Source organism: Acanthochromis polyacanthus, chromosome 19, assembly GCF_021347895.1.
Source record: "Acanthochromis polyacanthus isolate Apoly-LR-REF ecotype Palm Island chromosome 19, KAUST_Apoly_ChrSc, whole genome shotgun sequence".
Lineage (NCBI taxonomy): Eukaryota > Metazoa > Chordata > Actinopteri > Pomacentridae > Acanthochromis > Acanthochromis polyacanthus.
The window spans coordinates 8,791,128-8,817,497 of record NC_067131.1 but is presented as its reverse complement, the minus strand read 5'-3'; the positions used below and the strand labels follow the sequence as shown (position 1 = coordinate 8,817,497).

The following is a 26,370-nucleotide window of genomic DNA, read 5'->3' as shown; positions in this document are numbered from 1 at the left end:
CACCTTTCTCTCCTCTCTATAACATTCTTCCTCCCCCTCCCTCCCTCTCTCCCTCTCTCTCTCTTCCCCTTCGTTTCCCTCTCGGTGTCTCAGGGCAGCAGCTCCTCTCTGTTTTCCTCTCTCCCTGCGTGTCCAGTGGCTGACTGCACAATACACATCAATTATTCATGGCTGCTCTCTCCGTTTCGCAGGCAAAACCAATCACAGATGGAGTCATTGCTAATGGGCTCCTGCTGTACTTGCCACCGGCTTCTTTGCACTCAAGCAACAAATACCCCAGAGACAATGAGAGGAAAAACAGGGATAAGCTGTTAAAAAATATAGAGAGAGAGAGAGAGAGGGAGAGAGAGAGAGAGAGAGAGGAAGGAAACTCCATGCAGCAGCAGCAGCAACGAGGAGAGGAAGAGAAAACACACCGAGCAGGTACGCCACGAATAATTTAACCCCCCCCCCCCCCCAAAAAAAAAAAAAATTAAGAGCTGGCTTTCTGCAGCACGAGAAGGGTTAAAAAGAGGGAGAGAGGGGGAGACAGACAGAGAGGGGGGGGGGGAGAGGACAGGCAGACAGGGAGAGAAGAGAGAGAGAGAACCGAATGCTTATCTCCTCACCTCGGATGTATGCAGCTGTTATTGATGTATCTTCTTTTTCTGTCTAGTGATCCATTGCTTGCTCTCCCAATACACACATCACACAGAAGCAGCCACAGCCACTTCGCCAGAAGGGAGAGAGAGAGGGGAGGGGAGGAGGGGAGGGGAGGAGGGGAGGAGAAGAGGAGAGGAGGAGAAGGGAGAGGGAAAAAAAAATGCTAGGCAGCTCACATTTCAAACTTGCAAAAAGGGGGGTGGTGCCTAATGTGCTAGACAGCCTGTATCCTGGCCTTGGTCCAGAGCAACGAGTAAAAAAAAAAAAGAGAGAGAGAAGAAGAAGCCTCAATCAATTCATCTAAAGCAAGAGAGGGGAGATGCGGCGGAAAAGGGGATCCAGGTGAAGCGCAGATTTCAACCCTCCTCAATGCAACCCTTTTGCCTTTGCATGCTTAATCCATCAAAGCAGTCATTGCAATTAAGGGGTTCATGGAGGAGGAGGCTGGGTGTTGTTGGTATCAGCGAGGGAGGGGCAAATTAGACCACATTTGCCTTTCAGCACACATGATCCCCGAGTAAGCTTTTGGATAAATAATTACACACCTACAAAAACGTGTAAACTGTGGGTCGACGAGCCACCTGAGGCGGCCCGGAGCTCCTGTTGTCAAATAAAAAGTACCTGCGCTCGCCGAGTCAATTCAGGTGTCAAATTAGTACGACTGATCTGTGGCTAAAACACAATGAAGAGGCGTTTAATTAGCGACGTGAGGTACGATGTGAATCAATTTCCAAACGGCCCGTTTTCGCTGCACAGTAAATTACGGAGCCATATGGAGTAGCTTAAGATGCGACCAATCACCTCCTGCTGCCACAGACATAATAACTGCAGCAGCTACAAGGGAGGAAGGACAGACAGCTCTTATCTCTGGTCTCTCCTGTCTGTATTTGCTCTCCTGGTATTTACTATCAGCTAAGTGCACGGCGGGTGACTTACGGCCCCGCAACCCGACTGCAAGTTAACACATCCATCATGGTCGGCCGGAAGGCGTCACACACACTGATCATAAAGCACAAAAAAAACAAAAAAAGACACACAGATTGTCCAAAGTGCTGGGATTTACAGTTCCTGTGGCACTATTTTTGAGGATTAAACGCGCATATAAAGCCTTTACCTCTCTAAATTCCATCAGAAACTAAAAAGTTTCCAAAGCAATTCGAGAAATGTGCATAAAATGAACACAACTGAATGCAATGGTGCAGCCATAAATGACCTGTTGAGTTTGAGTGAAGCAATGTGTGGCTTTAATATAATGTTGGAAAAAAAGAAGATAAAATGTGCAAAATACACTGTATGTGTGATAAATGTAACTAAGTGAAATTTAAGGGGAAAGGTTCGAGAGATTTCAGAAAAAAAAAAATCAAGCACAGACCTCCAGAGATTTTATTAAAAATGAGATATGCACTGATCTCCATCAGAGTTTAGATGAGTTTCATTTCCATTCTGCTGGACTATAATAATGGCATCATCATTCTCTCAACTAAAGCTTCTAATTCTGTCTTAAATCTACATGTAAATTTGATTAACCGCCGCTTGTTCATTTCTCAAACACAGTCTTCAAGTTAATCCAACTGTTGTTCAAAGTCAAACAAGGTCACCGACAATGTTTTTAGCCTCCTGTGCTATTCTCTATTTAGGAAAAACCACAGCTAAACTATATGTTGAAGTGAAGAGACAGACAGAAGAGGAAAAAAAAATCTGAACATTTTGGTGTGGAAAGCTCTGGGAGGAGAAATTACAGCCCTGTAGGTCTGAGTGTGTGTGGAAGCAGAGACCTTGCAGTTCGCTGACAGCGTATCTGACCTCCACGTCTTAAGCACCACTTCACCGTGAGGCATGGTGAAAGCTGCTGTATGATCAGCACTTGAAACTACAGTTTAGAGGAAATTTACATTATATTTGCACTCTAGCGTACAAAAGAATTCAACCACTTCAGTGCGAGGTTAAAAAAAAAAGAAAAAGTTATGCCGCACACTCAAGTATGCTCATCTTAACCTTAACTGTCTTTTTTTTTCTTTGAAAATAATTTCTGCAATTTTCCTGCCGAAAGAAGTTCCACAGAAGAAATGAACATTCTTTCTAGCAATGAGATAATAATTCTCTTTCCATTCATCGAAGAAATTAAGTCAATTATTCAATTTCACTTGATACAAGCAGCCATTCTGATAGTTTGTTCAAAACCCCTTGAACTTATTACACGAAATGTTGACTTTATTTTGTACTTTTCTGGGTGTTTTTTTTGCTCCTGTCACATTTTCACTCACCGTGGGTCTCATATTTCTCTGTACTACAAAGGATCACACCTCTATGGAAGCTGCACAGCCATGACTAGAAGCTCCAAAATTCCTTCTGTGCAGTCTGGCACAGTTGTAAAGGCATAAATCACAATAAATAAAAAAATAAAGATTGAATCGCTTGCCACAGGTGCTATCAATACTCTATGTAGTACAGATATTTTACTGCTGACATTTTTCATTTGTTTCCACACTTGTCTCCTTTCCATTCACCGTAAACACAGCCAGCAGTTCAACCGAGTCCAGATGAAAAGTCCCTGAATTTTTGTGACATGACTCTCGGTCACAGATAAGTAACAAATGGCTTCTAAGTTCCGCACAAGAGCACAGAATTTTTTTTATTTTACAGATTCTTGTTGGTTTATTTTGGGCAAATTTTAGAACAAACAAATGTAAGCTTACATGTGGATCATTTCACAGGCGAGCAGGACAAGCACTGTTGCAAAAGTTGCAAATCTGAGGAAGCATTCTGATTTTGATAAATAGTGAGATTTTTTAAGATTTAAGCATTTCTTTCAAACCCACCTCTGAGTTTGGGGATTCAGAGGGTTTAACAACCTTACTTCATTCTGTCACCCCCTGCTATATCTGTCTACTTAAAGCACACAGCTGTGGCATGTGTGTCCGCGATGGAAGTGAGAACCAGTTTTCCTAAATCCCTCTTGAGACAAACTTGCAATTTTAGGCTTTTAAAATACAGCTGACTTGACTTAGATAACTGCTGATGGATACTCTGGATAGATTTCTAGATTTCTGCGGTATTAAGCAGGTGGCCCCACTGCACAGTCTTTATGTCCAACAGCAAACAAACCCTACGCCCCCTCCCACGCTGGCGGCTGCTTCATCATGCTTGAAAACCGAGAAGCCACCTTTTGATGTCCCACCTTAAAAAAAAAAAAAGACGCCCACAGCCGAACCAACTAAACTCGACGCAAGAAAACAACAAAAACCCATTTGCTTGGATATTTTTATCACGCTGACACTGTTATCTCCAGCCCACAGTGTCCACAGACCACACTTGAAAACAGGCCTGCATGTGTAAAACGAGTGTAGCGACAACCGGGCCCTGACAAGAAGCGAAAGCCCAACTAATTATCTGCTGAATAGCTGGTTTACCAGGCGTTTGTTACACGGCTGAAAGGAACGACTCGAGGAGCCGAAAAACTTCTCCTCTTAAAAAGTTGGTGCCTCCTTTCACTCTTTGGAGCCGAAGGAATTCCAAGAGCCTGCTGAAGCGCACACGATTGGGAATGCGCCACTCTGACCCTCTTGCATGAAAAAAGGAAAAGAAAAATCGTGATTAAGCGTTTTGCAGAGTGAACCACCGCGGTCGTGCAGGATGGGTGATGAAACGGGCCTAACAGGGCTGGTAATGTACTCTGTGATGGGAGGCCCTGATGAGTTTATCCACACTGAGCGAGTGATCTCTCTGCTTTTGAAGTGGCCACGGCTCCACGTGCATCGCTTTGCCCCGCGGTAAGACAGTCCGAGTAATCACAGATTAATAGAACAGGCTAATCCCATTCACAAAGGGGTCACTACTAACAGACAGACGACCCTCCCCCAGCGCTGCTCCGGCATTGTGGGCCACTCACAAAAAAAAAAAAAAGGCAAAAAGGACTACAAACCGGCTGACCCCTCTGAGTACATCTATTACAGAGATCAGTGGCACAATTCACCAAATCACACTGAGTTTTTCATTTCCACTCTGCTTAGCTGTTCACTTTGCGATACCAACTCCCATTTTTCATCTTCCTGGTGTCTTTAAGATCTATTTCTTTTCAGTGTTTGCCCTTCTGAGCTATTTTCCTACAAACTAATGCCTTAAATTGTTGGAGGCATTTCATGATTAATCAATTTGTCAAAGCTACAACCTATTTCAACTGTAAGCCCACTGTGAACATTGATTTCCTACTTGCTGAAATCAGCTCGGCCCTCCCCCTCGGCTCAATTTTCTACCATGTTCGGGAGAGGAATTTAGATGACATAACAGAAATGCAATAGCTGCGACCACACTTTGCGCCGGAGCCAGGACCAGTTAAGGCCCGGTTAAAATGGGATGCCAAATCTGATTTACTTATTAGCGCTCATCCACTGACCTGATGTCTTCTGAGGCAGACGGCCCAGCTCAGAATCATTAAATATGTTGCTTTTTTTGGTAGCATAAGATTTTACAGAGCAGATTACGAAATGCATGATGAAACTGAGCGGGGTGGCAGTTGGCCTGGAATGTTTCCTGGGTAGTTTTTTTGCTTTAAAAAGTCTCTGACATACACAAACCTCTTTATAGAAAACTTCGTCATAACATCAGCTGTTGCATATGTAGAAATAATCTTTGCTAAAACAACACAGAGTCACCCTCTTCCCATGTCCTCCCAACACAGATACAATCTTTTCCGATTTGTTCCCCAAAACTCCCCTCACCAAACACTGACTCGTCCGTCTTCGGTGTTGGATGGCTGACCTGCTGCCGCCATCCCGGCCCCACCATGCGACTCCCTCCCTTTCCTCCGTCGCTCAGCAACGGCCCCCGCTGGATGCCGACGAGCTGGTCCTGCCCCTGGGGCCCCCGTGGGAGTGTTCTTTAAGAGCCATCTCCCCCGGCTGCCAGCGAGGGCTTTTCTCTCCACTTTAACAACCTCCTCGACTGGGGCCTCCACTCTAAAGCTTGTGGGAGCTTTGCAGGAGAAAATGCCTCTGCGGTGCCTTCCATTGACTCTCTCTCTCTCCTCTCAAAATATTCATGCATTTACAGGTACATAATTGTCCATGAAATGTACTTTGGGATGCTGCCTAGACTCGAGAACTCAAACCGCTTTCCAAATGACTACTGTTGCAGGAAATTATTCAGACAGAGAATCAATTGGCAATCTTATGTAAGCCCATAAAGTAGGCCCTGAGATTTGATTTAGCATTAAGTAGAATTAGAACATTTGGCGGTGTAAGTTAATTGCAGACAGAGTATGATTCCCCCACCCATGGCTGACATAACGGTGACAATGCATGATTTGAAGCCTCGTATAACCACGTATAAAACCACGAGCGTCATAATTCATAACAAAAAAAAAGAAAAAAGAAGCCAAACATGAGTGAAAATTAAAACAATATGTGGCACTGACTTCACATCCTGGTCGACTTAAAGAGGCTCAAGCAATTGCACAACCCTCCGCTTTGCTCATAACCCAAGACAGGCGGAAACCACAAATCACAAAGTGCAAAAGAGAGCTAAATATTTCTGTTATCTTCCGAGCCGCTGACAGCCGATACATCTTCATTCTCATCGTGCTCCGGCACGCTTTTTCACCAGCTTAATAACAACATTTAGCAGCCTGCATCTGTACCAATAATCCATCACTGCACCCAGATGATGGAGCTGTGTGAAAACGGGAACTCATCGTCACTGATACTGTAGTTTTTGTCCCGCGTGACAAATGGAATATTCTGCTATACGCACTTTATCTAAAACCCAGGAGAAGAAAACAAATCGAGCTGCAGTTCTCAGTGCTGTGAACAAGTTTGCTAGTGAGATGTGACATGAAGAAAAGAGAGAAGATATGATATGTTCAACTGGATATGGAGTGAAAACAGTAAAGGTAGTTTGTTCTACTACTGGCTACACTGCAGTTCAATCTTTGAAAAGAGCAAAAAACAAATACTCAAGTTACTAATGTCAGACACTGAAATTCTCTCAAACACAGTTTTTCTTCAGTCTGGTAGCAATGGGTGGGTATCGGGAAAGGCTGCCAAGAAAGCAGATATAAACTTTGAGCCCGAAAAGGCCAGCATGGCCAGATGGCCTGAGACGGCGGTTGAGAAAACTCTGGTCTTACCTGCTGATTTTGGAGTGAACTTGTCCCTGTTGGCAGCGCACACGGCCAGGAGCCGGTAGCCCAGGTCCAAGTCGAAGCCCTGCTGCGCTGCTACGCGGCTGACCACCTGAACACAATGAAAGCATGCAGCACCGAGTCAGGACAATGTCAGATCCGCTATTATGTTCTGGTCTGGAGCTCATTTCGCCCTTAGAGCTTATGGAGAGGAAAGGTCAGTTTGTGCATTGCTGAATATTTCTGCAGAAAGTGGCGCTTTATCATGTCTCAAACTGGCAAGATATTTGGAAGTTTGCACTAAGTCAAGAGTTTATTCTCTTAGATTATTCTCTCCTAGTAGGAAGGAAGCCACACAAATGCCGAATCCATTATCAGCTTAACAGAAATGGTGGCAAGAGCTACAAAATGTGCATGAAGTCATTTAAGTGTGTTTATTATCCAAATAGAAAATGCTGTTAATTTACCATCTGCACCACCATTTGCTTTGACATACACACAGTGACAGACCATCATGGATAGCACATGCCTCTTCTGTTTATTCACTCAAATGCAGTAGAAGATAGAAAAATGGTAAACTAGTTGCTAATTAACACTTATTAAAACATTAATTCACAAAATTATTGAATACAGCTGGTAGAGAACACTTAGAAACCCAACAGTTTCTGGTTGTTTTTTGTATTTCTTTGCTTCTGTCACATTTTTACTCACATTAGGCTCATTTTTCTCTGCATTATAAAGTATTGCTAGCCTAGCCCTGCTAGACCCATGTTCTGAAAGTACAAGGGTCTAGGCACGCTCGACAGGGAGGGAGGCGGGCTAAAAGGTTGTGTATCAAATCACTCTGCAGCAGTTGGGTAGGTATACAACCAATCAGCGCAACGAATAGGCTCCTAGAGCGCCGGAAATCAGAGGATACGGTAGTTCGGTGAAGCCTTATTTATACAGTCAATGGCTGAAGCTCAAGCATATTACAGACATGTTAACAGAAAGATTATTCAGAGTCGGTGCTAATGGACCTCAACGATTGTTGTCGTTTTTGTTGTCGACCCTGGCAGAGAATTAAATTTGTTGCCGTGGGTTGTCTAGCACGGCTCGGCTAGTTGTTTCCGGTTGTTTCTGTCAGAATCGTCGCGCCTCTGTCGTCACTTAGTTACGCCCGCCTTCTGACTCTACACTTCATGGCGATTCGTCCGGCCAGTTTTAGGAGAATCCAGCCTCGAGCCTTATGGAGGGTAACTAGACCCACCCTGGCAGAGAATTAAATTCGTTGCCGTGGGTTGTCTAGCGCTAGGCTAAAGTATTGCACCTCTATGGAAAGAGCACAACCATGGCTGGAAGTAGAGAGAACTCAAAAATGTTTTCTGTGCAGTATATCAATGCTAAGCTGCCACAAATTACAAAAACAGAAAAATAAAAGTTGAATAGATTGCTATTTTACAGATATTCAAAAAAAAAACAACTTTAATCAACATGTATGACACTTTTCCAAGTACCCACAGGTGGTACCAATTGGGCGGGGGGGTTCATATTGTATGTATTTCACTAGTTCTGTACATTTTAAATTTGCTTCCCTCCTATTTATTCTGTGTCAACACTGCCTGCAGTTCAGCCTAGTTCAGGAGAAAAGTCCTGGAATTTTTAATAGTTTATGGTTACATCAAGAAGCACAATTTTTTTCCATGTTCTGCAGAATTTGGTTAGTAAAAACTGTTTATTCTCATATATTTTATCAGGAGACATATGGAAAAAGTGATTCTGATGGAGTATCATAATTTTAGGCTTATATTTGGCTAATTTCCCCAACAGAACTACACCTCACACATATTTAGTTCAAGGACAGTCAAAAAGTTGAAAATCCACCTCTTTTTTTTATTTTTATAGTTTCTGGCTCTAACAGAGTAATTTTGATGATTTTCAAAACATAACATGACTTTTATTAAACCCGCAAGCTAGTTTTTGGGGTTCATGGAGTCAAACTCAAAAGAGGGACTTCTTGTTTTGTTTCAACCTTTTCCCAGATTTTGACTGTTACACAAGAGCGAGTGCTGGCAGCATCAAAGATCCAGTTCAACTTAAAGGATAAAACTCACTACAAATTTATCAGTTCCAGATGAGTCGGTGGACAGCAAGACGAGGAGAAAATGTGGCCTCCAGTGCAGCGATGCCCACTGAGAGGAAACATTAAGAGAAACATCAACATGCCACAGGAGGCGACGTAAATCACCCTCATGTCCTGCACATTGCTTTGATTTAGCGTCGCCATAATCAGCTCAAAGAGAACCGCTCGACTCATTTAGACCTTAAGGACATACCGAGGCCTGCTCGGACCATCAGGCCCCGCTAGATCCTCCTCCCTGCCTGGCTTTCCATAGCCGCGATCCTGCTGTCACACTTCAAACTTCAAGACAAGCCCCGAGGTAGTACGGCTAAACACTGCTGCCAGCACCATATCATTATCTCCAGTAAGTATAGTCTCGACGTGACACCAAAACAGAGCACGTACATCTAGCCTTTATATATATAGGAATCCCCCATTAAGAAGGAGAAGAAATATGAGCGTAGGCTGCCTAATTAGAATCTAAACTCGAGGGGCATTTTGCTAAATGGTAATTTTAGTGGAAGAAGTTACAAAAAGTCTTTCTAATTTCAGGACTTTAATTGTACAGTTGCGATGGATCGGCTACCATAAGGCAAACATATGTGTGCCATCTTATATATTAGACCAATCCAACATCTGAACGTGTGCAAAGCTTTAGAGCTCAGGAGTAAACCGTTACCTCAACTGCACATTTTTTTGTGTAGCTTCACGCTAAATTTACTTTGCTAGCATATAAAAAAAAACAACCTCTCAACTTGACAAGCATAAAAATCAGACCATTATAAAACACCGTCTGACCTTAAAACTAATAACAAGCCTATTGTCGTGTTACCAGTTTTTAATTAAGACTAATTTAGTGACAGAAAATTAATTTAGCAACATAACTTAAGAGGAGAATTCTTCTTCTTCACACAGGTGATGTCGGATTCTCCTGGAGGTCGCGAAACACAAAGACGTTCGCGCACGATTTTTCTTGACTAATTGAACATTTGAGCTGAAATCTGAAGTACCCAAATATTCTTTTGTGTGCAGTCAGCCTCAATCAGACTCGTTTTTATCGTCTCTGCCGAAAAAAGCTTGAACATCTTATTTAAAAAAAATGAAGATCAGTGACCTTAAAACAAGTTTAACAATGTAGTGCAACACGCTGTTTGAATATTAATTATCTTGAAATCATGGAAAAATAATTCATTACAAAATATAATTTAATTGATTTGACCTTTTTTAACATGCTAAATTCCTCAAAAAATTGTAATTCAGTCTCCCGTTGGAACTCCAGGCATAATGAAACAGAAAAAGTCTTATTAAATCCTCCATTGAGGTTAAAAGATAAGTACTGGAGTTTTAAGCACCCGTTTCTTATTTTTAACGCTTCATTGCTTTATCAGGTCTTTGTTGCTGCTTCTAAAGTCAGATTTTAAACTTTTCCTGAGATGTTGCTGTTAATACAAGCTTTTTCCACTTGTTTCACATCCCCAAATGCCAACTTCGAGGTACAAAACATGCAGGGTGAAGCTTTTACCATTACAGCGCGAGCCCGGGTAATTTCACAATCACATCAGATTGTCTGTGCTCCCTCCCAGTGTGGTTCACACTAAGGTCTATACAAGCCATAAACTAAAAAGGAAAAGCCTTGAGATTTTCACGGCGGGAAACAAATTGAATTGGCGAAATGGAGGAAAAAGCACCTGCTGTTGCACATTAAAGCGGTAACACAAACAATCACTTGAATGGAGGGATGTGTCACAGCAGTTTCACTGTGGCACACGAGGCACAAATCTCTCGGGTTTCTTCACCTGCCGCAGCCCCGCTCTCTTGACGGGGATACAAATTGCACCTAACAGGAGCTATACGTGTCTCTTATCTAATGCTGGAGGCAGTATGTTCAAGCACAGTATGGCCCAAGGAGACAGGTGAGTGACACATCCACAGTCCATCCATTGTTCTTTTAACTGGGTGTTCTTTTTCTTGGTTAAAAAAAAAAAGAGTATCTAAGGCACCTGGGAGTAATGTGGACAGAGGAATGGAATTAAGAATGAATTGAGTAGTTGGTGTGAATATTTCGATGCTTTGTAACCTTTTGAACCCAAAAAAGACAATAGTGGGTTTAAAGGGGATGCTGTCTTTTGAAAAAAAAGTCAAATTACACAAATTATCTAAGCGGCAAACTGTAAAAAACTAACAAAAATGAAAACAAAAGAACAAACAAGGAAGAAAAGTCTGATTTACAACTTTCCATCTGTCTTTCATGTGACATTTGGTCTTCTGCTAGAGAACCAAATCTGACGTTTCATTACAAAACCTTTACCAGAAAGAAATCACGTACACCATCCGGGCTGTGCAAAAACAAAAGCTGTGACCAACAAATTTTGAGCTGAACTCGGCTGAACTGCAGGCAGTGTTTGCACAAACTATATTTAGTAAAATGTCTATAGTAAGAACAGCCACTATTTCATCCCAGTATTGCTAACGCTTGTCGGTATTTGCAAAAATGTTGTACTTTCACATTTTGAATCAATTTTTTTTTTTCAGGTTTTGTAAAATAAACATTCAATCAAATCAAACTTTTCTTTTATCTTCATGCTTGATTTTCGACGTTATAACTGTAATATATTACACAGAAGACATTTTTACACTCTTTCTACTTCTAGTCGTGGCTTTGCTGTTTCCATAGCATTGCAGGACTTTGTATTGCAGTGAAAAACGAACCTACAGTGAGTAAAAACGCGACCACAGAAAAAAAACACCAAGAAACTTCTCGGTTTTTAGGGGACTGAAATTCAAACAGACGGCTCCTCTTGTTGTCCTCTCCAAAGCAGATAATTACTAACTTTTAGAGTGTGTAAAGGCATGAAATGTACATTAAAGTTTATAGTATATCCAGCTAGGCGCAACATTGGAAACAATCAACTCTGCCCTCTGTGTTTAATTCAATCAAAATCTAAAAACCTATATGCAGGCTACAATGAAATTTGGTCAACATCTTTCCTTTGTTTACAGCGCACGTGCTGCAACAGTCTTTGCTTTTCTTTTACAGATGTCATGGGATACTAATTATTCAATCAATCACAAGCCCCCAGGCATTTAGCTGTGGGAATTAAAGGCTTTGAAAGCATGCTTGCTCCTTAGCGCTGATTGCTTTGTGTTTTGCGGATGTTATTGCACTCGTCCTTTTCGTGTTTTTCTCCAACGTGCTGATTTCATGAGCCACGGCACAAGCTGTAACCGAAGTCACTGAGAGGTGACTAGATCTAAATCCAAAGAGATTCTACCGAGTGAAACGCTTTTCATTTTTCAGTGACCTCAGTGAAGAGCAGGCAGCTAACCATTAGTTCTGTTGCGTCCCTGAGGGGGTTGCGGAAAGAGCCGACGCAGCAGTTGTTTTTAGCGGCTCTTTCCTCGTCCTTGAACCTTTTGAGCGCGACACTGCGGAGTGCGACTGGTGACTTACCGTTAGGCATCCCATCAGGCTTTGCTCGAAGGGGCGCTGGAAGGCTCGGGGGTCGCCGCACCAGTCCAGCAGCTCGGTCGCTGCTGTTTGAAAATTTGCTGGATTTTGTAAGTGCTGGACGAGAAAAAGGGAGAAAAAAAAATGGAAATATGTTGAGTCAAGAAACATTGCGAGACCACAAACAAGAATTAATCTGCATTCAGTTACCCATTCATTTATGTATTTGTGAAAAATGGACCAATGTTAAAAGACGTGATTGGTTTTGTGGATCCAAAACAACTCCTTGTAGATGCAAAATGCATGCATACTGTTTGTGCACAAAATAATTAAAAATATACAAATAGAATTAATAAGTAATATAGAAAAAACATCATTAATTAAATATGAAAACAAAGATGCTCTGCATAAAAGTGAGGATAAAAAACATAAACATAACTGGCCTACAAACCGCTGTAATGACATGTTGGTTTAGTCATTATGGCATTAAAACAGAATATAAATATTTTCCCATAATTAATTTAATACATTTGCTCATTTCTAATCTCCTAATTGCCTTTAATTAACAGCTTTTGCACCTGCTTTGAAAAACTCTAACCAACTTTTAATTACAGAGTGGCTTGAAAGAAAGCTGAATTTATAGCACCAAATTACCTAAAAATGCTGCTCATCACACTTTGGATTAATTATGTTATCGGGTTTCAAGTGTTAACGCTCTGGGCTGGAGAGGTGTGTCCCACTTACACTCATGCTTTCTCCCCCAGGTTTTCCGTAGCACCTTTCTTGCCGCTGAGTGCAATAAATCTCCCCGTATGGCTGCATGAATAGACGAGGAAGCCTTTATTTCACCAGCCGGCCCTGGGCTGTGCTGTGACTTTATCTGACAACAAGCTCCTTGACCTACAGGAACCCCTTTATGGCATTCATTCCCCTACTGGAGCCAGCAGCCCACTCACTAACCCTGTTGTTTGTGTTGCTGTAGAGCGGCAAAGGAAAACTCGAAAAATAGACCTCTCCTGGTCTCTGCATCCGACTCACTGTTGGTCATCTCTGCTCTAAAAGCCTTCAAACCTCAATACAAATCACTTTATACATAGAAGAGCAGACACACCACCTCCACTCTGCAGTAATCTGTTGCCTTTGGAGAGATTATGCACACAAGCCTTTGTAGTGCACTTGTACAAAACAGGAACAAATGGACTCCCACTCCATGGCATCAAAGGTAAATAGAGTGGTTTGTCAGCTTAAAGTGAATGGCTGCCTTCTTAATACGTCTGCGCGCTTTGATTTCACTGTCAGAGCGGGAGGAAGGAGAGGAAGTGACAGCGGTACAGTCACCAGCCGCCTCGCACTGCTTTTTTCTCGCTTGCTCTTTAGGGGGCAGCAGAGGTCAGGTTTTGATAAGGCTGCTTTCATATCCATTTACAAAGCTGGCGTTTGACAAGCAAAGGGGGATGAAACCGGCCTTGTTTATTTTACACTCTGTCCGAGACTGTTCCGATGTGTCTTTGACGGCGAGGAAGACTGTGGGGCTGCATGTTGTGCATGTAAATTCTACCGGTAAATAAAGTCTCCTGGAGAAAACACACACACACACATCCACAGATGCTAAATTTAGATGAGTCTGGAAGCTAGACAACACACGCAATCAGTGCACCGAGGACGGCAAGGAGGAGGGAAAAGGCGGGGGGAGTAGGGAGGTAAAATATGTATAAGTGAAGGGGGAGAAAACACACCCCACCACCACCACTTGGGCTTGAAGTGATTACTGTTCTTTGCACTCAGAACAATTGGTCCCACCAGTGTGGCTGTCACACGGAGAGCTTGGCACTGCCACGCCACAGATGTTCCCCTTTCTCTGGCCAAAACCCACCAATCAAACCTAAACTAGTGGCCAAGAGACCCGTCACACTCCCCCTATCCTCGTCTCCCCCCTGGGCGAGGACGAGCCTCCAACATTTACACTCCAGTTAAAAGCTCGGGCCCGGTTCGAGGGGGAAAACAAAGATGGACAGCACTGGCGGTGTCTTGAGAATACAGCTTTCCTCAGATGCAATCATCCTCTGTAGTCACGTCTGGAAACAACTTGATCTGAACATCTGCAGCTAAACTCAAAGTGACATGCAGATCTGGCTTTCCATTCACAACCCCAGCTTTTGTAGTTTGCTGCTGCTGTTCTACATTCATCGAGCGCCGAAAACATGTTAATGGAGACAATTAACCCTGGAAAGAACACAGAGGCAAACAGCTGCGCAGTCAGTGCAGCACCAGCAGCAGTACAGACAGGGTCGTCCTCCAGTTCATCTTGAAATATTGACACTTGGAGTCTGAGGAAGTGCTCCTGCGGCGAGAGGACAGTTCATAGTTTCCGCCAAACCCCTGCATGTATCACTGAGAGCAGAGTCTGACAGCGAACTGGCTTCCCCACCGTGAGAGGAAAATACTGTCTCTGAAATAGATACCAGCAGTATCAGGCAACCCATCTTTCCCAAAGTGTTCACAACGGTGCAATTCCGAGATGCAAGAGGAAAACAAACTGTCACCGAGAAACTATGTGTTGGGGCTGAGATCCGATAACCGTTTTTATATATCACTTTTTAAGCATCTTCGTCTGTTTTTGGAGGTTAAACAAGCAGCCATGTTTCTTTGGCTGTGTAACTTTTTAAGAGTTATCAGTATGTTCTCTTGGGGTATTTAGTGCCACCTTTACACTGCATAAATGCAATCTAAGGTTCCTAGAGATGGAACATGTTCATATTTTTGCTTTGTCTGACAAACTAATGAAGAAAATGAAGATTTTAAACAGAGAAAAGTTACAAATTCTCACATATCAGAAGCATTTCTTTGACAAAAACAATTCCGCAGCTATCAGAGTAGTCTTTGGGTAAATATGTGTTTGTCAACTATTTAATTAGCCCATTAATTGTCTCAGCATTAAATAGAATAATTAATTGTGTTAACCAAAAGAAACATGAACAAATCTCGTCATTGACCCCAATTTACTTTATTTACCCGCTAGCGACAAAAGTGACACATTTTAAAAGTCAGATTTGGTGCGTTCATCAAGTGTGTGGTCAGGTTATTGTTTGAAAAATCCCATTTTTAAAACAAAAAACAGTCATTTAAAAATTACCCCAGTAATGATTTTCTGATTTAACTTTCAACCCGTGATTCAATCAGGTTGACGGATTCCAATTTCCTCCACTTTATCATCGCGCTCAGCAGTAATTTATCATTGGAGCAACAAAATCAATTTGTTCCCCTGTCCGCTCGCACTGGCTGGGAGTATTCAGACAGACATGTCACATCTCGCGGAAAACAACAACACAATGGAGGAGGCTTCATTTATATTCCCTGCTCCGCGTCCGCGCTGCCTTCCGAGATGCCAAATTTCAGCGTGTGCACACTTTCAATTAAAGCAAACATCTGGATTGGTTTACAATATTTCCTTAATTATTTTAATAGCTTGGATATTGGACAATGGGGAGCAGGGGGAGAAGATAGTGAGTTAATTGTTCTGATCTCCCCTGATGATCATCTTTGTGTGCGGGGAGGAGAATAGACGGTCGGCTGAATGGGCTCACTGCTAGTCTAATTGGCAGGACATAAATGGTATTTATTATGCGGGCCTTCCAAACCCTGATTGTCTGCGGCACAAAGCTGCCTCTATTAGCAGGGTGCTGGCTCTTACTGGTTGGTTTGAAATGACCCGGCGCTTAACCATTTATTAGATGGACTGGAGGCCTCCTTGTATGCCATGGATCTCTCTAATTGGCATGTTTACCCATGTGCTGCTTCCCCGGGCGCTAACATTGGGATGTAGTTGTTTAAATTTTCGCCTCGTGGGGTTAATACATTTAACCCCCGCAACATTTGAATTGTTTAAACTGTTGTTAGACACATGCAAATTCCTTTTTTCCCCCGGATCTGCGAACTTTCTTTAGAGTGCAATCCATCAGCTATTAGCGATACAGTGCATTAATGGAATCCATTTTCACCTCCCTCACAAGTAAAGGAGTGCATATTGAATTATTTAATATCCCGCTGTGCAGAAGGTAACCAGACTGAAGACAGAGAGTGTTTACCTCTCTCTAAGAACATCAAAGCCTGTCTCTGCACATAGGGGCTTCCCTCTGTTTGCTCCCCAAACACTTGCCCCGTCTCTCTATCCGCCTCACCTTGTCTCTTTATATAGTGAGAGCCGGGAACTCCCTGCCAAGGGTAAAACAATTTGCCACATTTGTGTTTAAGCACCATACATCGTCCCAAAGGCCTTCTGGTGTACTTTATTTTTCTCTCCCAAAGGTAGTGGACCTCATTGCAGAGCCCAGGAACAAAATGGACCATCAGTTAAAAGAAGAGATCAAAGGGAGTAGCCCCGGGTTATGCAAGTAGGTCTGTCTAATTCTGCCAGGGATTCGTCCCGCGGTAAACGGCAGAGAGAGTCGAACAAAAGAGACTCGCTGGGAGTCAGGGGAGAAGGCGACGGTGGTGGAGGGAGGAGAGACGGGTGATGATGGGGGAGGGAGGGGAGACTCTGCTCTCTGACCTCAGTCGGTAACCTGAGTCACACCACAGTCCTGATAATAGGGCTGAACAGATTAGTCGCTTTACTGAGGACAAACAGGAAGAGCAAAGAGCTTTCTGACCATGATTGTGAATCCGTGTACCAGTGCAAACTCAAAAAAGAGAACTGAGAAGGTTATTTTCCTGTTTTTTCCCCTCCAAAGAGCCAAATATATCTAGAAATCCAACACATGGACATATATGGTGGTGAAATATCTACCCATTGTGAACTATATTTGTTTCAAGGATACCTCTTTTAGCTGGTGTCAGATAACTGAAGTCTTTAGTCCAAAGGGTTGAATGTATTCGCCACAACTCAGATTAGTGTGTTCTGCCCCTGAATTTGGGGCTGAGGGCTTTAAACAATCTGAAAGATGTTAATTTTTACTTGAAAATACATAAAATTGCACTATTTTCTTTTGTCTTGCACCTTTTCCTTTTGAATGTATGAAAATCTCCCACACCAGCAAAATTTCATGAATGTAAAAATCTACCTTTTGCCTTCTAATATTTGTATTTTATGATAGATTAAAAAGTGTGAGGCAATGTCTGTGCAGATTCTTAGTCATCCAGGTCATGGTAATCCAAGTAGAAACCAAATTGACTTCATTTATATCAGTTGAAACATCTAAAAGAGTCCAAAAGAGTAGTCCAGCTGCTTTCTACTGAAGCTCCACGAACAAAATAAAAATGTTATGCCTTAAATATTGAGGCAATATTTCCCTGAATTGACAACAATATCAAATATAGATATTTTTAAGGTACTAATACCTCAAGATTCTACTCCTCCTCTGTATGTAGCATATAACACGTAATAGGTGGCATAAATTTGTCTTCTGTGACTTCTGTGTCATCCCTCACGTAATGCAACATAATATGAACGTTTAATGCCTCATAAATCAGACAGCTGCTTAACCAGCTCAGCCTCACCTGTTTGATACACTGCAGACGGTCATTGGTCTGCTGTATGTGTCTGTCCATCGACGGAATCGAGTTCATGTTGATTGTCCCTCTTTGGCCTCTACCTGCCAGCCATTAAACTGGAGAGTTCTGCAGGAGAAACACAAGACAAGTGTTCAGGCTCACTTCTTCCAAAGCGGAGCTGCCAATCCCATCACCACCAGGATATTACCGTCGTTGTGTGTGTGTGTGTGTGTGTGTGCTGTGAACTGAGCGGGGGAAGATATTGATTTGGCAGGTGACAAGCACCTCAGAGAGCCCAGAGGATGACATTCCTCTCAGCTCCTGTGACACCCTTAACAAGCCCTGGCGTTTGCCCCGAACGCTGCCATACACCTTTGGAGAAAGGACACACTGGACTTAGACAGGATGTCTGAGCATGTTTAAAGCACCTTGGGGTGAAAATGAACAGAAGTGGAAGGACACACACACACACACACACACACACACACACACACACACACACACACACACACACACACACACACACACACACACACACACACACATACACACACACACACACACTGAGCCTCACAGTCTGTCAGGGAAGAAAAAAACTGCATGAAACCCTTCCATCCAGGCCTGTGAGAACATTAACTTGGCATGTGGTTCTCTGTTTACATTACTCCGCCATTATGTAATCTTTGGTTAACAATTATCTGTACTGTGAGCCCAGACATGCTCTACATTTCACTTCCCCCTCCTCCCGTTCAGCAACATAGGAGTTCCTCGAACAAAACCTCCCTTACAACGCAACTATTGATTTTGGAGTAGCAGCTTATGGAAAACCTTTGGAGAGAATAATTTTTCACGCGCCGCAAACAATGGGGCTACGATCCGACAACACCGCGTAACACTATCGCGAGTTAAAAAGTATTACAAGCCACATTAATGGTTATCAATTTCACCTCGGAGCTGTTAGGGTGGGTGGGGGGCCTGATTTAATGTTGCATTCAGTGTCAAATAAATATTGCACGCGGCTGTCGGCTATAACTCACGGCGACCTGCCGCTCAGAGGTGGGGAATTAATAAGCGCATATATGGAAGGAGGGTAAACCCTCCATCCTCGCTCCTCCTTTATCTCACACTGTCTCAATCTGTCCTTCTTCTTGCCACTGCAGGGGCATCTCATCCTGTGGCGCATCATCTCTCACTCTCAGACCCCTCCCATCCCACGCCATCTTTCTCCATTACCATCACACGGTGAGAAATTTCACCGCACAAAGTACCTGTGAGATGAGGGGGGAGCAACAGAAAAAAAAGAAGAAGAAGAAGAAGAAGAGAGCAAGAGAGAGGAGGCAGCATGCTGCACCATACTGATAATGCTCACTTAGGGGTCTCTAGCTGGATTTAACGGCAGGGCCAGTAATCTACTCCACTAGACAGCTAAAGAGCTTTTATGCTACCTATTGGAGCTGCTCATGCCTGTACTTGAGAGGAGAGAAGGGCACACTAGTGCATTCCTCTCCATAAATTAGAAAGCTCATAAAGAAAAAGAGACATCCGAGGATTTTTTTCCTCTCTCTCCCCTCCACTCTTGGTTTGTTCTCTTTGCAGATGGAATGCATTTGTTTGTTGACATTTCTCGCATCTGAGACTTGAGGGAGGCTCAGAAGTTTTATTAATTTTTCTTTTTTAGAAACGTGGCACTTGTGATCAAGACTCAAACAACCTGATTCAATACATTCTGCCTTTAATAAGAAACACACTGATTTTAAGTTTCATTAGGAGACATGCAGGTTAATCAAACACACAAAATATGACTCCACTACAGCTTCTAGCATGGATCCTGGGAGAAAACCCTCTTCACCCATGACATGCGTTCATGTACCGACTTCACCGCACAAGCCTCAGGTGTTTGCAGCCATAATGCTCCCCTCAGTCGCCTCTTTGTGCCAGCTGATCCTTGGTGAGGGGCGGCCCCGGACCCATCGTGCCCCTCAGCCACCAGCAGGTGTCTCCCTGGCCCTTCAAAGGCCTGGCTAGTGCCACAAAGAAGGCGGAGCAGTGTTGCTTTAAGCCTTTACAAGCTCTACAAATCCTCAGCTGCTGCTTCCTAACAGGGCCCACTCAGCCCGGCACTGCCTGTCTGACCTTGTGGTTATTGATGAGCAAGTCGACCTGCTCGCTCCCTCTTTTTCTCTCTCTTCCCTCTTGCCCTTCCCCTCCTCTGCGCTCCCCCCACCTCGTTCTCTCTCTCCATGTCATCTCTCTTACCTCCAACAGTGAGTTAAAATGAGCAGGTTGAGGGGGGAAGCAAGGCTGGGCTGCCACTCACCTTCTCTGTTTCGGATTTTACCAGCCCGCATCCACGTATTTACACTTAATTTCTTCTCGAGATAATTACAAAAAAATAGCATGACAGTCGTGGGGAGTAATTAAATTTTCAGATATTCACTTGCTCTAATTAAACACTCGTCCTTTGTTATATCTTTGATGACTAACAAGAGTGAATTTAAAGATTATACCCGTGATGCTGTGGAGATGCGACAACAGACGCAATTACAAGCCTGCCCCTATTTACAAGCTCTTTTTCTATCTTACAGATGTTATCATTTATTATTTTCTTCTGCACCCACTACCTTATGTGATCTTATTTGCCGTGATTCAGAGAGTTACTCCAGAAAATCCCGCCTGACGCTTTAGAGTGTGCGTGCGCAGATATGTGCCTTACTTGAGCTTAATTTACTGCAAATTGCACGGCAGGCCTTACACAACAAGTTGAGAGCTGTGGATTCCTGCACAACAAAAGACACATGGGGCGGCGGGGAGTGGGAGTGGGAGGGGGAGGTGGGGAAGGAGGCGAGACCCGCTTTCCTTCCACTATTCAAGGGGGAGCTAAAATATATGTATTGAGTGGGAGCTGTAATAAAACGAAACGGGTGAGGAGATGCAGGCTGGGAACAAATATGAAAGGCAGTGGAGTATGGCGGCAAGGCGATGGAGCACCACCGGAGGATTGGATGAAATTATCTCTTTATAATCAGGGGGCTTCTGCATGGCTGCCTCCTCCATTGCCCAGTGACAGATGAGGCCTACCTCTTCAAATGGGCTTTTCACAGTGCTATCAGCCCACCTCTAGGGTAAAACAATGTTTTTCTTCCCCCCTGTACCACTACTTTAAAGCTTTGTTTCCACGTGGCACCCCGCGGAGAGCAGGATTGTCTCCCGTCAGGCAGGGTCCATGTTTGTCTCATTACGTGATCATGTTACATAAGTGTACCTTGAAAAGGGCTGCGGATTTAATTTGATGACAAAACTGTGTCACGGCGGGGACTGGAAGATGGTGATGCTAAACAACGCTGAGCGAAGACGCTAAAGCAGAACATTATCTGCGGTAAGTAAGAGGGGGATTGCTTTTTGAACTGTCACAATCGCACAGTTTGGAAATCTAAACATTATTTCAGACACCAAAAATCCCCCCCCCAACCCTGCATCTTCAAAGAGAGTTTTCTCGTCTGGTAATGTAACGTAGACGAGTTTGTGCGCCTCTGCTCTGCAGGATAAAAACAGTCGGAGGGGGGTGAGAGGAGTAGACAATGATTAGCTTTATCCCACCATCACAGCAGAACAAATGGATCACGAACCCTCTCCGCTTTACACAGTCTCTCAACTGAGCTGTCAAGGCGCAGGGAAGTGGTAAACAGATTTAATTTATTCATATAAATGGCTTGTGAACCAAAACAGTCAGGCTACTTAGGGGCCGGACAGTGTTGTTAAAGGATATTTCCACTTTATTACAGTTCTTATTTCCTCTAGTTTGGCCACCGATCATGATAACATTGCGCTCATGAGAATAACTGCTAAGATCTGATGACAATGCAATATCACAAAGCACCACAGGGCGAGAAATGGGACGCGAGATGAGTAAACAAGCCAACAATTTAGTAGAATTAGAAATGCGTGTGTACCTAGAATGTGAAAAGTAACACCTCACATCACCGGAAACTAACACATATGCACAAATACTGCAAGCACAGTGTGACAGTGCGACATTAACCTCTGAACCCCGAACAGCTTCTGGGTGTTTTTGCCTCCAGTTACATTTTTACTCACTGTGTGCTCAATTTTCACTGCAACATAAAGTCCTGCAGCTTTATGGAATAGGCACAATCTTGGCTAGAATTAGAGAAAACATCGAAATGTATTCTGTGCAATATGATATAGTTACAAAGCCATAACTCATAAAAAAAATCGGGGAAAAAACAAAGTTGAATTTGTATCTGAGTATCCACATGTACATCAGTGCCCACAGGTGGTATCAATATTTGAAAAGAAAATTGCAACTCTACTTAATATAGATACTGAACTATTCACATTTTTGATGTGTTTCCATACTTGCTCCTATCTGCTCTGTCCAAACACAGCCTGCGGTTCAGCTGAAAAGTCCCTGAATTTCTGTGACGCAACTGTTGGCTGTAGCTGAGTCACTAATAGCTTCACAGATGCACGATTGAGTGCAGAATTTTTATTTATTTTTTTAACAAAATCTGGGTCACGCAAACAGTTTATTTTTGGCAGATTTTTAAATGAGACAAAGAGAACAAAGTGATGAAATGCTAGTAGTATTAGTGATAGCAGTTTGGGGACTGTTAAGGAGTTGAAAATCTGACAATTTTTTCCAGTTCTTACAGTTTCCAACTTCGGTAAATGGTGTCCATGTACAGGTTAATTTCTCTCTGTTTGAACTTCAACATACGTTAACGCTAAGCTGAGATGTTTTTTTAAAAAAATCTGTACGATCATCTGGCTGCTTCTCTTACCCTGTTCTGGTTCTCCTGACACATACGACTCTCAGGATAGTCGGTCGAAATGTCAATAGAATTACAAAGAAGCGAAGTTGGAGGATGTGGCTACAGGAGTAGAAAGACAACAAACCATGCTGGCCACCATCCCAACCACACACACACACACGCACGCCACACACATCTTCTCACCTTCCCTTGAGTGCTGGACTGGCATCATGATACCATAACAACACCCTCAGTCACTCCTAATGTGCTTTACAACAACACTACAGGCAGGGTGTTACACCTCTGCAGAGCAGTGTGAAACACCCCCCTCAACCACACGTATACACACAGAAACACACACACACACACACACACACACACACACACACACACACACACACACACACACTACGCTAATCGAAAGCTACTAAGCTAAGCACTGCTGACACTATTAAAACAGAACAAGGTGGCCTGAGTGGAGAAATCAGCATCACTCTGGCACCTTATGGGCGACATGTCAAGACGTGCTGCTCAAGGTGATCGCGTCCCCGTGAGTCATCTATTGTCGGTGAATTAGGCAATAAAGGACTAATCTGCGCCATCATTGACTAGGGCTCTGCTGTTTGCAGCACTTCCTTAAGGGTGAAAAAGATGGGGGGGGGGGGGGGGGGAGATGAGGAGGAGGAGGAGGGAAGGAGGAGGAAGCATCTCTTCACCCTCATGATTTTAATGAGCTTTGATTCGGAGATATGTCTTGTTTTCTTTCGACTGTCGGCCGAGGCCCGGCGTGAAAGCTCCCCTTTAATTATCTCAACATTGTAAAGACGGCGTTTTCTCGCCCAGGCAGGGACGGGAGGGGGGGGTGTTTAGTTTGGAGAGGGCACCTCTAGGACTCCAGGTGTCTGCCTGGTTCTCCGCCTGGTGAGCGGCCAGCGAGGACAAAGCTGTGTTTGTTCGACGGGGAGGAAAAAAAAGCGGAGAGGATGGAAATGTGTACGAAAAAACCGGTGCCGCTTCCATTGTTGCTTTGCAGAATGTGCCATAATCCCCGGCAGACTCCATCCAGAGCTGGCACAGAGGATAATATGAGCTGCCTCCTGCCTGTCCCACCTCCCTGCTCTGCCTCCCCTCCCCTCAGCCCTTCTCCAGCACCTCCTCCTCCCCCCCCATCTATTTCTCTGCTGCACACACATATGGACACACACAGTCACTCCAGTGCACACACACACACACACACCCTCACACCTCCCCACATGGCTCCTTAACAGGCTTGGGAATGGATTTCTTTTATTTAATGTGGTTTGGTCTGCAGCTCCAGAGGCAACCGTGAGTGAGGGCGGGCTCACAGTTGTGCCACTCACTCTCACAATCCAAAGGAGCCCTACTGCGTTGGTCGCTGTTCACTGATCTCTCCCTCTTCCCTCTCTGTCTTTCTCCATCTCCCACTTTCTCTCTCTCTCTCCCACATCCACTCTCTCTTCTCCCTCCCTCTCTGCCCTCTCACTCTTTTTTTTTCATGACAGCTCACATAAGCAAGCCTCCTGGATTCCTGCGGGAGCCCCACGTTCAGTACACAGAGATTGTTCAGCCATCAGGCACATCTGCAGCATGATTAGAAAAGCAAAGGCTGGTGGAGGAGGCAGGAGGGTGGCGGGGTGGTAGGAGGAGAAGAAGAAGAAGAAGAAGGAGAAAACAGAGGGTCGGGATCATAGAGGGGCCTAAGCAATATCTCCTCTCTAACCAAGTGTAACATTTCACCAAGTCTCAGAGGGCGATCCTGAGATGGAAAAAAGAAAAAGGACAAAAGGGGGACCGGCCTCTCTTCTTATCATCAGCCATCCTCTAGCTCCAAGATGAGGAGCAACACAGCGGTGTCTCCGGCTCTTGTTTGCCCTCCTCACAAACAGCTACTCTTTTTAATTTCCTCCCACCCTTACGCTAATAGCAGGGGAGGGGGTCTTTTCCCCTGAGGCCGCTGGAGGCAGCGCAGATGAGCCACATGACTGCGTGAGCCCCAACCAAATGCAGGGCGGCGTGAAGCTAACAAACTAGCCTGCTAGCCGCCCGCTGCCAAGCTCCCCTCTTCTCTCCTCCGCAATCCTCCAGGAATTTTTTTTTTTGGAGGCATGTGACGGCTGATGATGAAACCGGCGAGCCAAAGTGTAAAACCTGCAGCCGCTGTTCCGCAACGAGGTGAATTCTCACAGAGAAAGCCATCACCATCGCCACCGCCACACTCAGCAGCCCTCAAACACTTTGTCTTAAAAATTGCCTTTGATTGCATGAGGAAAAGAGTCAAAGAGGCATTTTATTTCCATTTCAGTGAGTGATATTGTTGCAGCTTCAGACAACTTGTGAGTGTTTTTCTCTAGCCCCCTCACTGCCGCACACACTTTTCTTTCTCCTGTTTTTTTCCCCCTGCCAGTCTCCTCGGTTTATTATGCATTCAGCTCATGTGTCCCTCCTGTGAGTGGCTGTTCATTTTCCACATACCATGCTTAATCCGGCCAGCTAAAACTTTGAAATAGCGGGAGCCGCAGACGCAGCCGCTACCCAAGAGGAGCCATTATGAGGTCTGGGAGAGGGAGACTGATAGCGCTGGGGGGAGGAGTGACAGGCGAGCTGCAAGATACATGGGAAGGAATTCAAAGAAGGCTGAGAGCAGAGCACGAGGGTGTTTGTGTGCTTTACAAGTGTACGCGAGCAGTTGTGATAAGTTAGCTGCCGTGTGTGTGTGTGTGTCTGTGTGTGTGTTGCGGGGTTGTTGGGGGTGGATGGAGGACCTCCTCATCTCCATTGTGCCGGTGACCTCTGGCCTTTTGTGACTTTGAGTGAATGAGAGGAGAGAAACCGAGAGAGTGAGAGATTTTAAATAGTGCATGAGCTCAACCTGCCCAGACGCTGATGGACAGCAGCAACATGAGCTTTCTCTGTTTCACCGAAGGAGCCCGCGAAGAATAAAGAACACCGTCGAGCTGCCAGACCTTATAATGACCCCACTAACATCTCCATTTTAATATTTTATCGCCGGGATTTCAGATATTTTTTTGGGGGGTGCAAGTAAAAATGGCCATCCAATGTTACTGATTTGAAACATTGACAAAATTTTATAGCACACTTTCCAAATTGCCGGAGTCACACCAAAAGTCAGAAACCAGATTCTTTTCAATAGTATAAAATGAGAAAATCAACAATTATGGCACATTTGAGGCACTTCTTGGGCCAAATAAGAAACATTTGAGTCAGACTTTGTAACTTTTGAAAAGAAAAGCAGAGTTCATAACCAGTAAAAGTGTTTTTTCACTTAAAAACTTTACAGATCCAGCCTCACTTGAGCAAAACTGTTCTTTTATCAGTTTAAATTCTTTTGGGGTCATGAAAGTAAAGATTAATGCTATGAATTTGAAATATCAACTAAATTTACAAGTTCCCAGAGTCTAATCCAAAGCCCAAAACATAAAGATATGATGTTTTTTAATTAAAAAATAGAGAAAATCAACATATGTGGCACATATGAGACACTGAACCAGCCCTTTCAAGGCCAAACAAGAAACATTAAGGTCAGAACTTTACAACTTTTAAAACAACACTATCTTCATCTAACAAAAGAAAAGTAGAACTCATAATCAGTGAAATCAAAATAGTTGTAAAGTGTTTGGTCACTTCATAAACTTTCACTGTTTGCGAACTTATCAGTTATAAAATCTATTAAACGTTACCAACTTGATATATCAACACAATTTGAAAGCACTTTATACATTTTTCAGATGCCGAAAACATGACTTCTGTGCCTTTTTGT

General features: G+C 43.7%; 1 protein-coding gene across 5 annotated transcripts in view; it reads right to left on the bottom strand.

Annotated features, from left to right (window-relative positions):
• LOC110958244 (zinc finger MIZ domain-containing protein 1-like) overlaps positions 1–26,370 on the bottom strand; it is a 122,134-nt gene that overhangs the window by 26,391 nt on the left and 69,373 nt on the right. For 3 of the 5 annotated variants that reach the window (XM_051939349.1, XM_051939348.1, XM_051939350.1), the window contains exons 3-5: positions 17,806–17,925; positions 12,313–12,426; positions 6,767–6,872 (exon numbers count right to left, since the gene is read on the bottom strand). In XM_051939349.1, the coding sequence (XP_051795309.1) occupies positions 6,767–6,872; positions 12,313–12,426; positions 17,806–17,874 (289 nt within the window). In that variant the 5' untranslated portion in view covers positions 17,875–17,925. Of the gene's footprint in view, positions 1–608; positions 903–6,766; positions 6,873–12,312; positions 12,427–17,805; positions 17,926–26,370 lie in introns of those variants that run through there. The other 2 variants (XM_051939352.1, XM_051939351.1) reach the window with 2 other exon arrangements.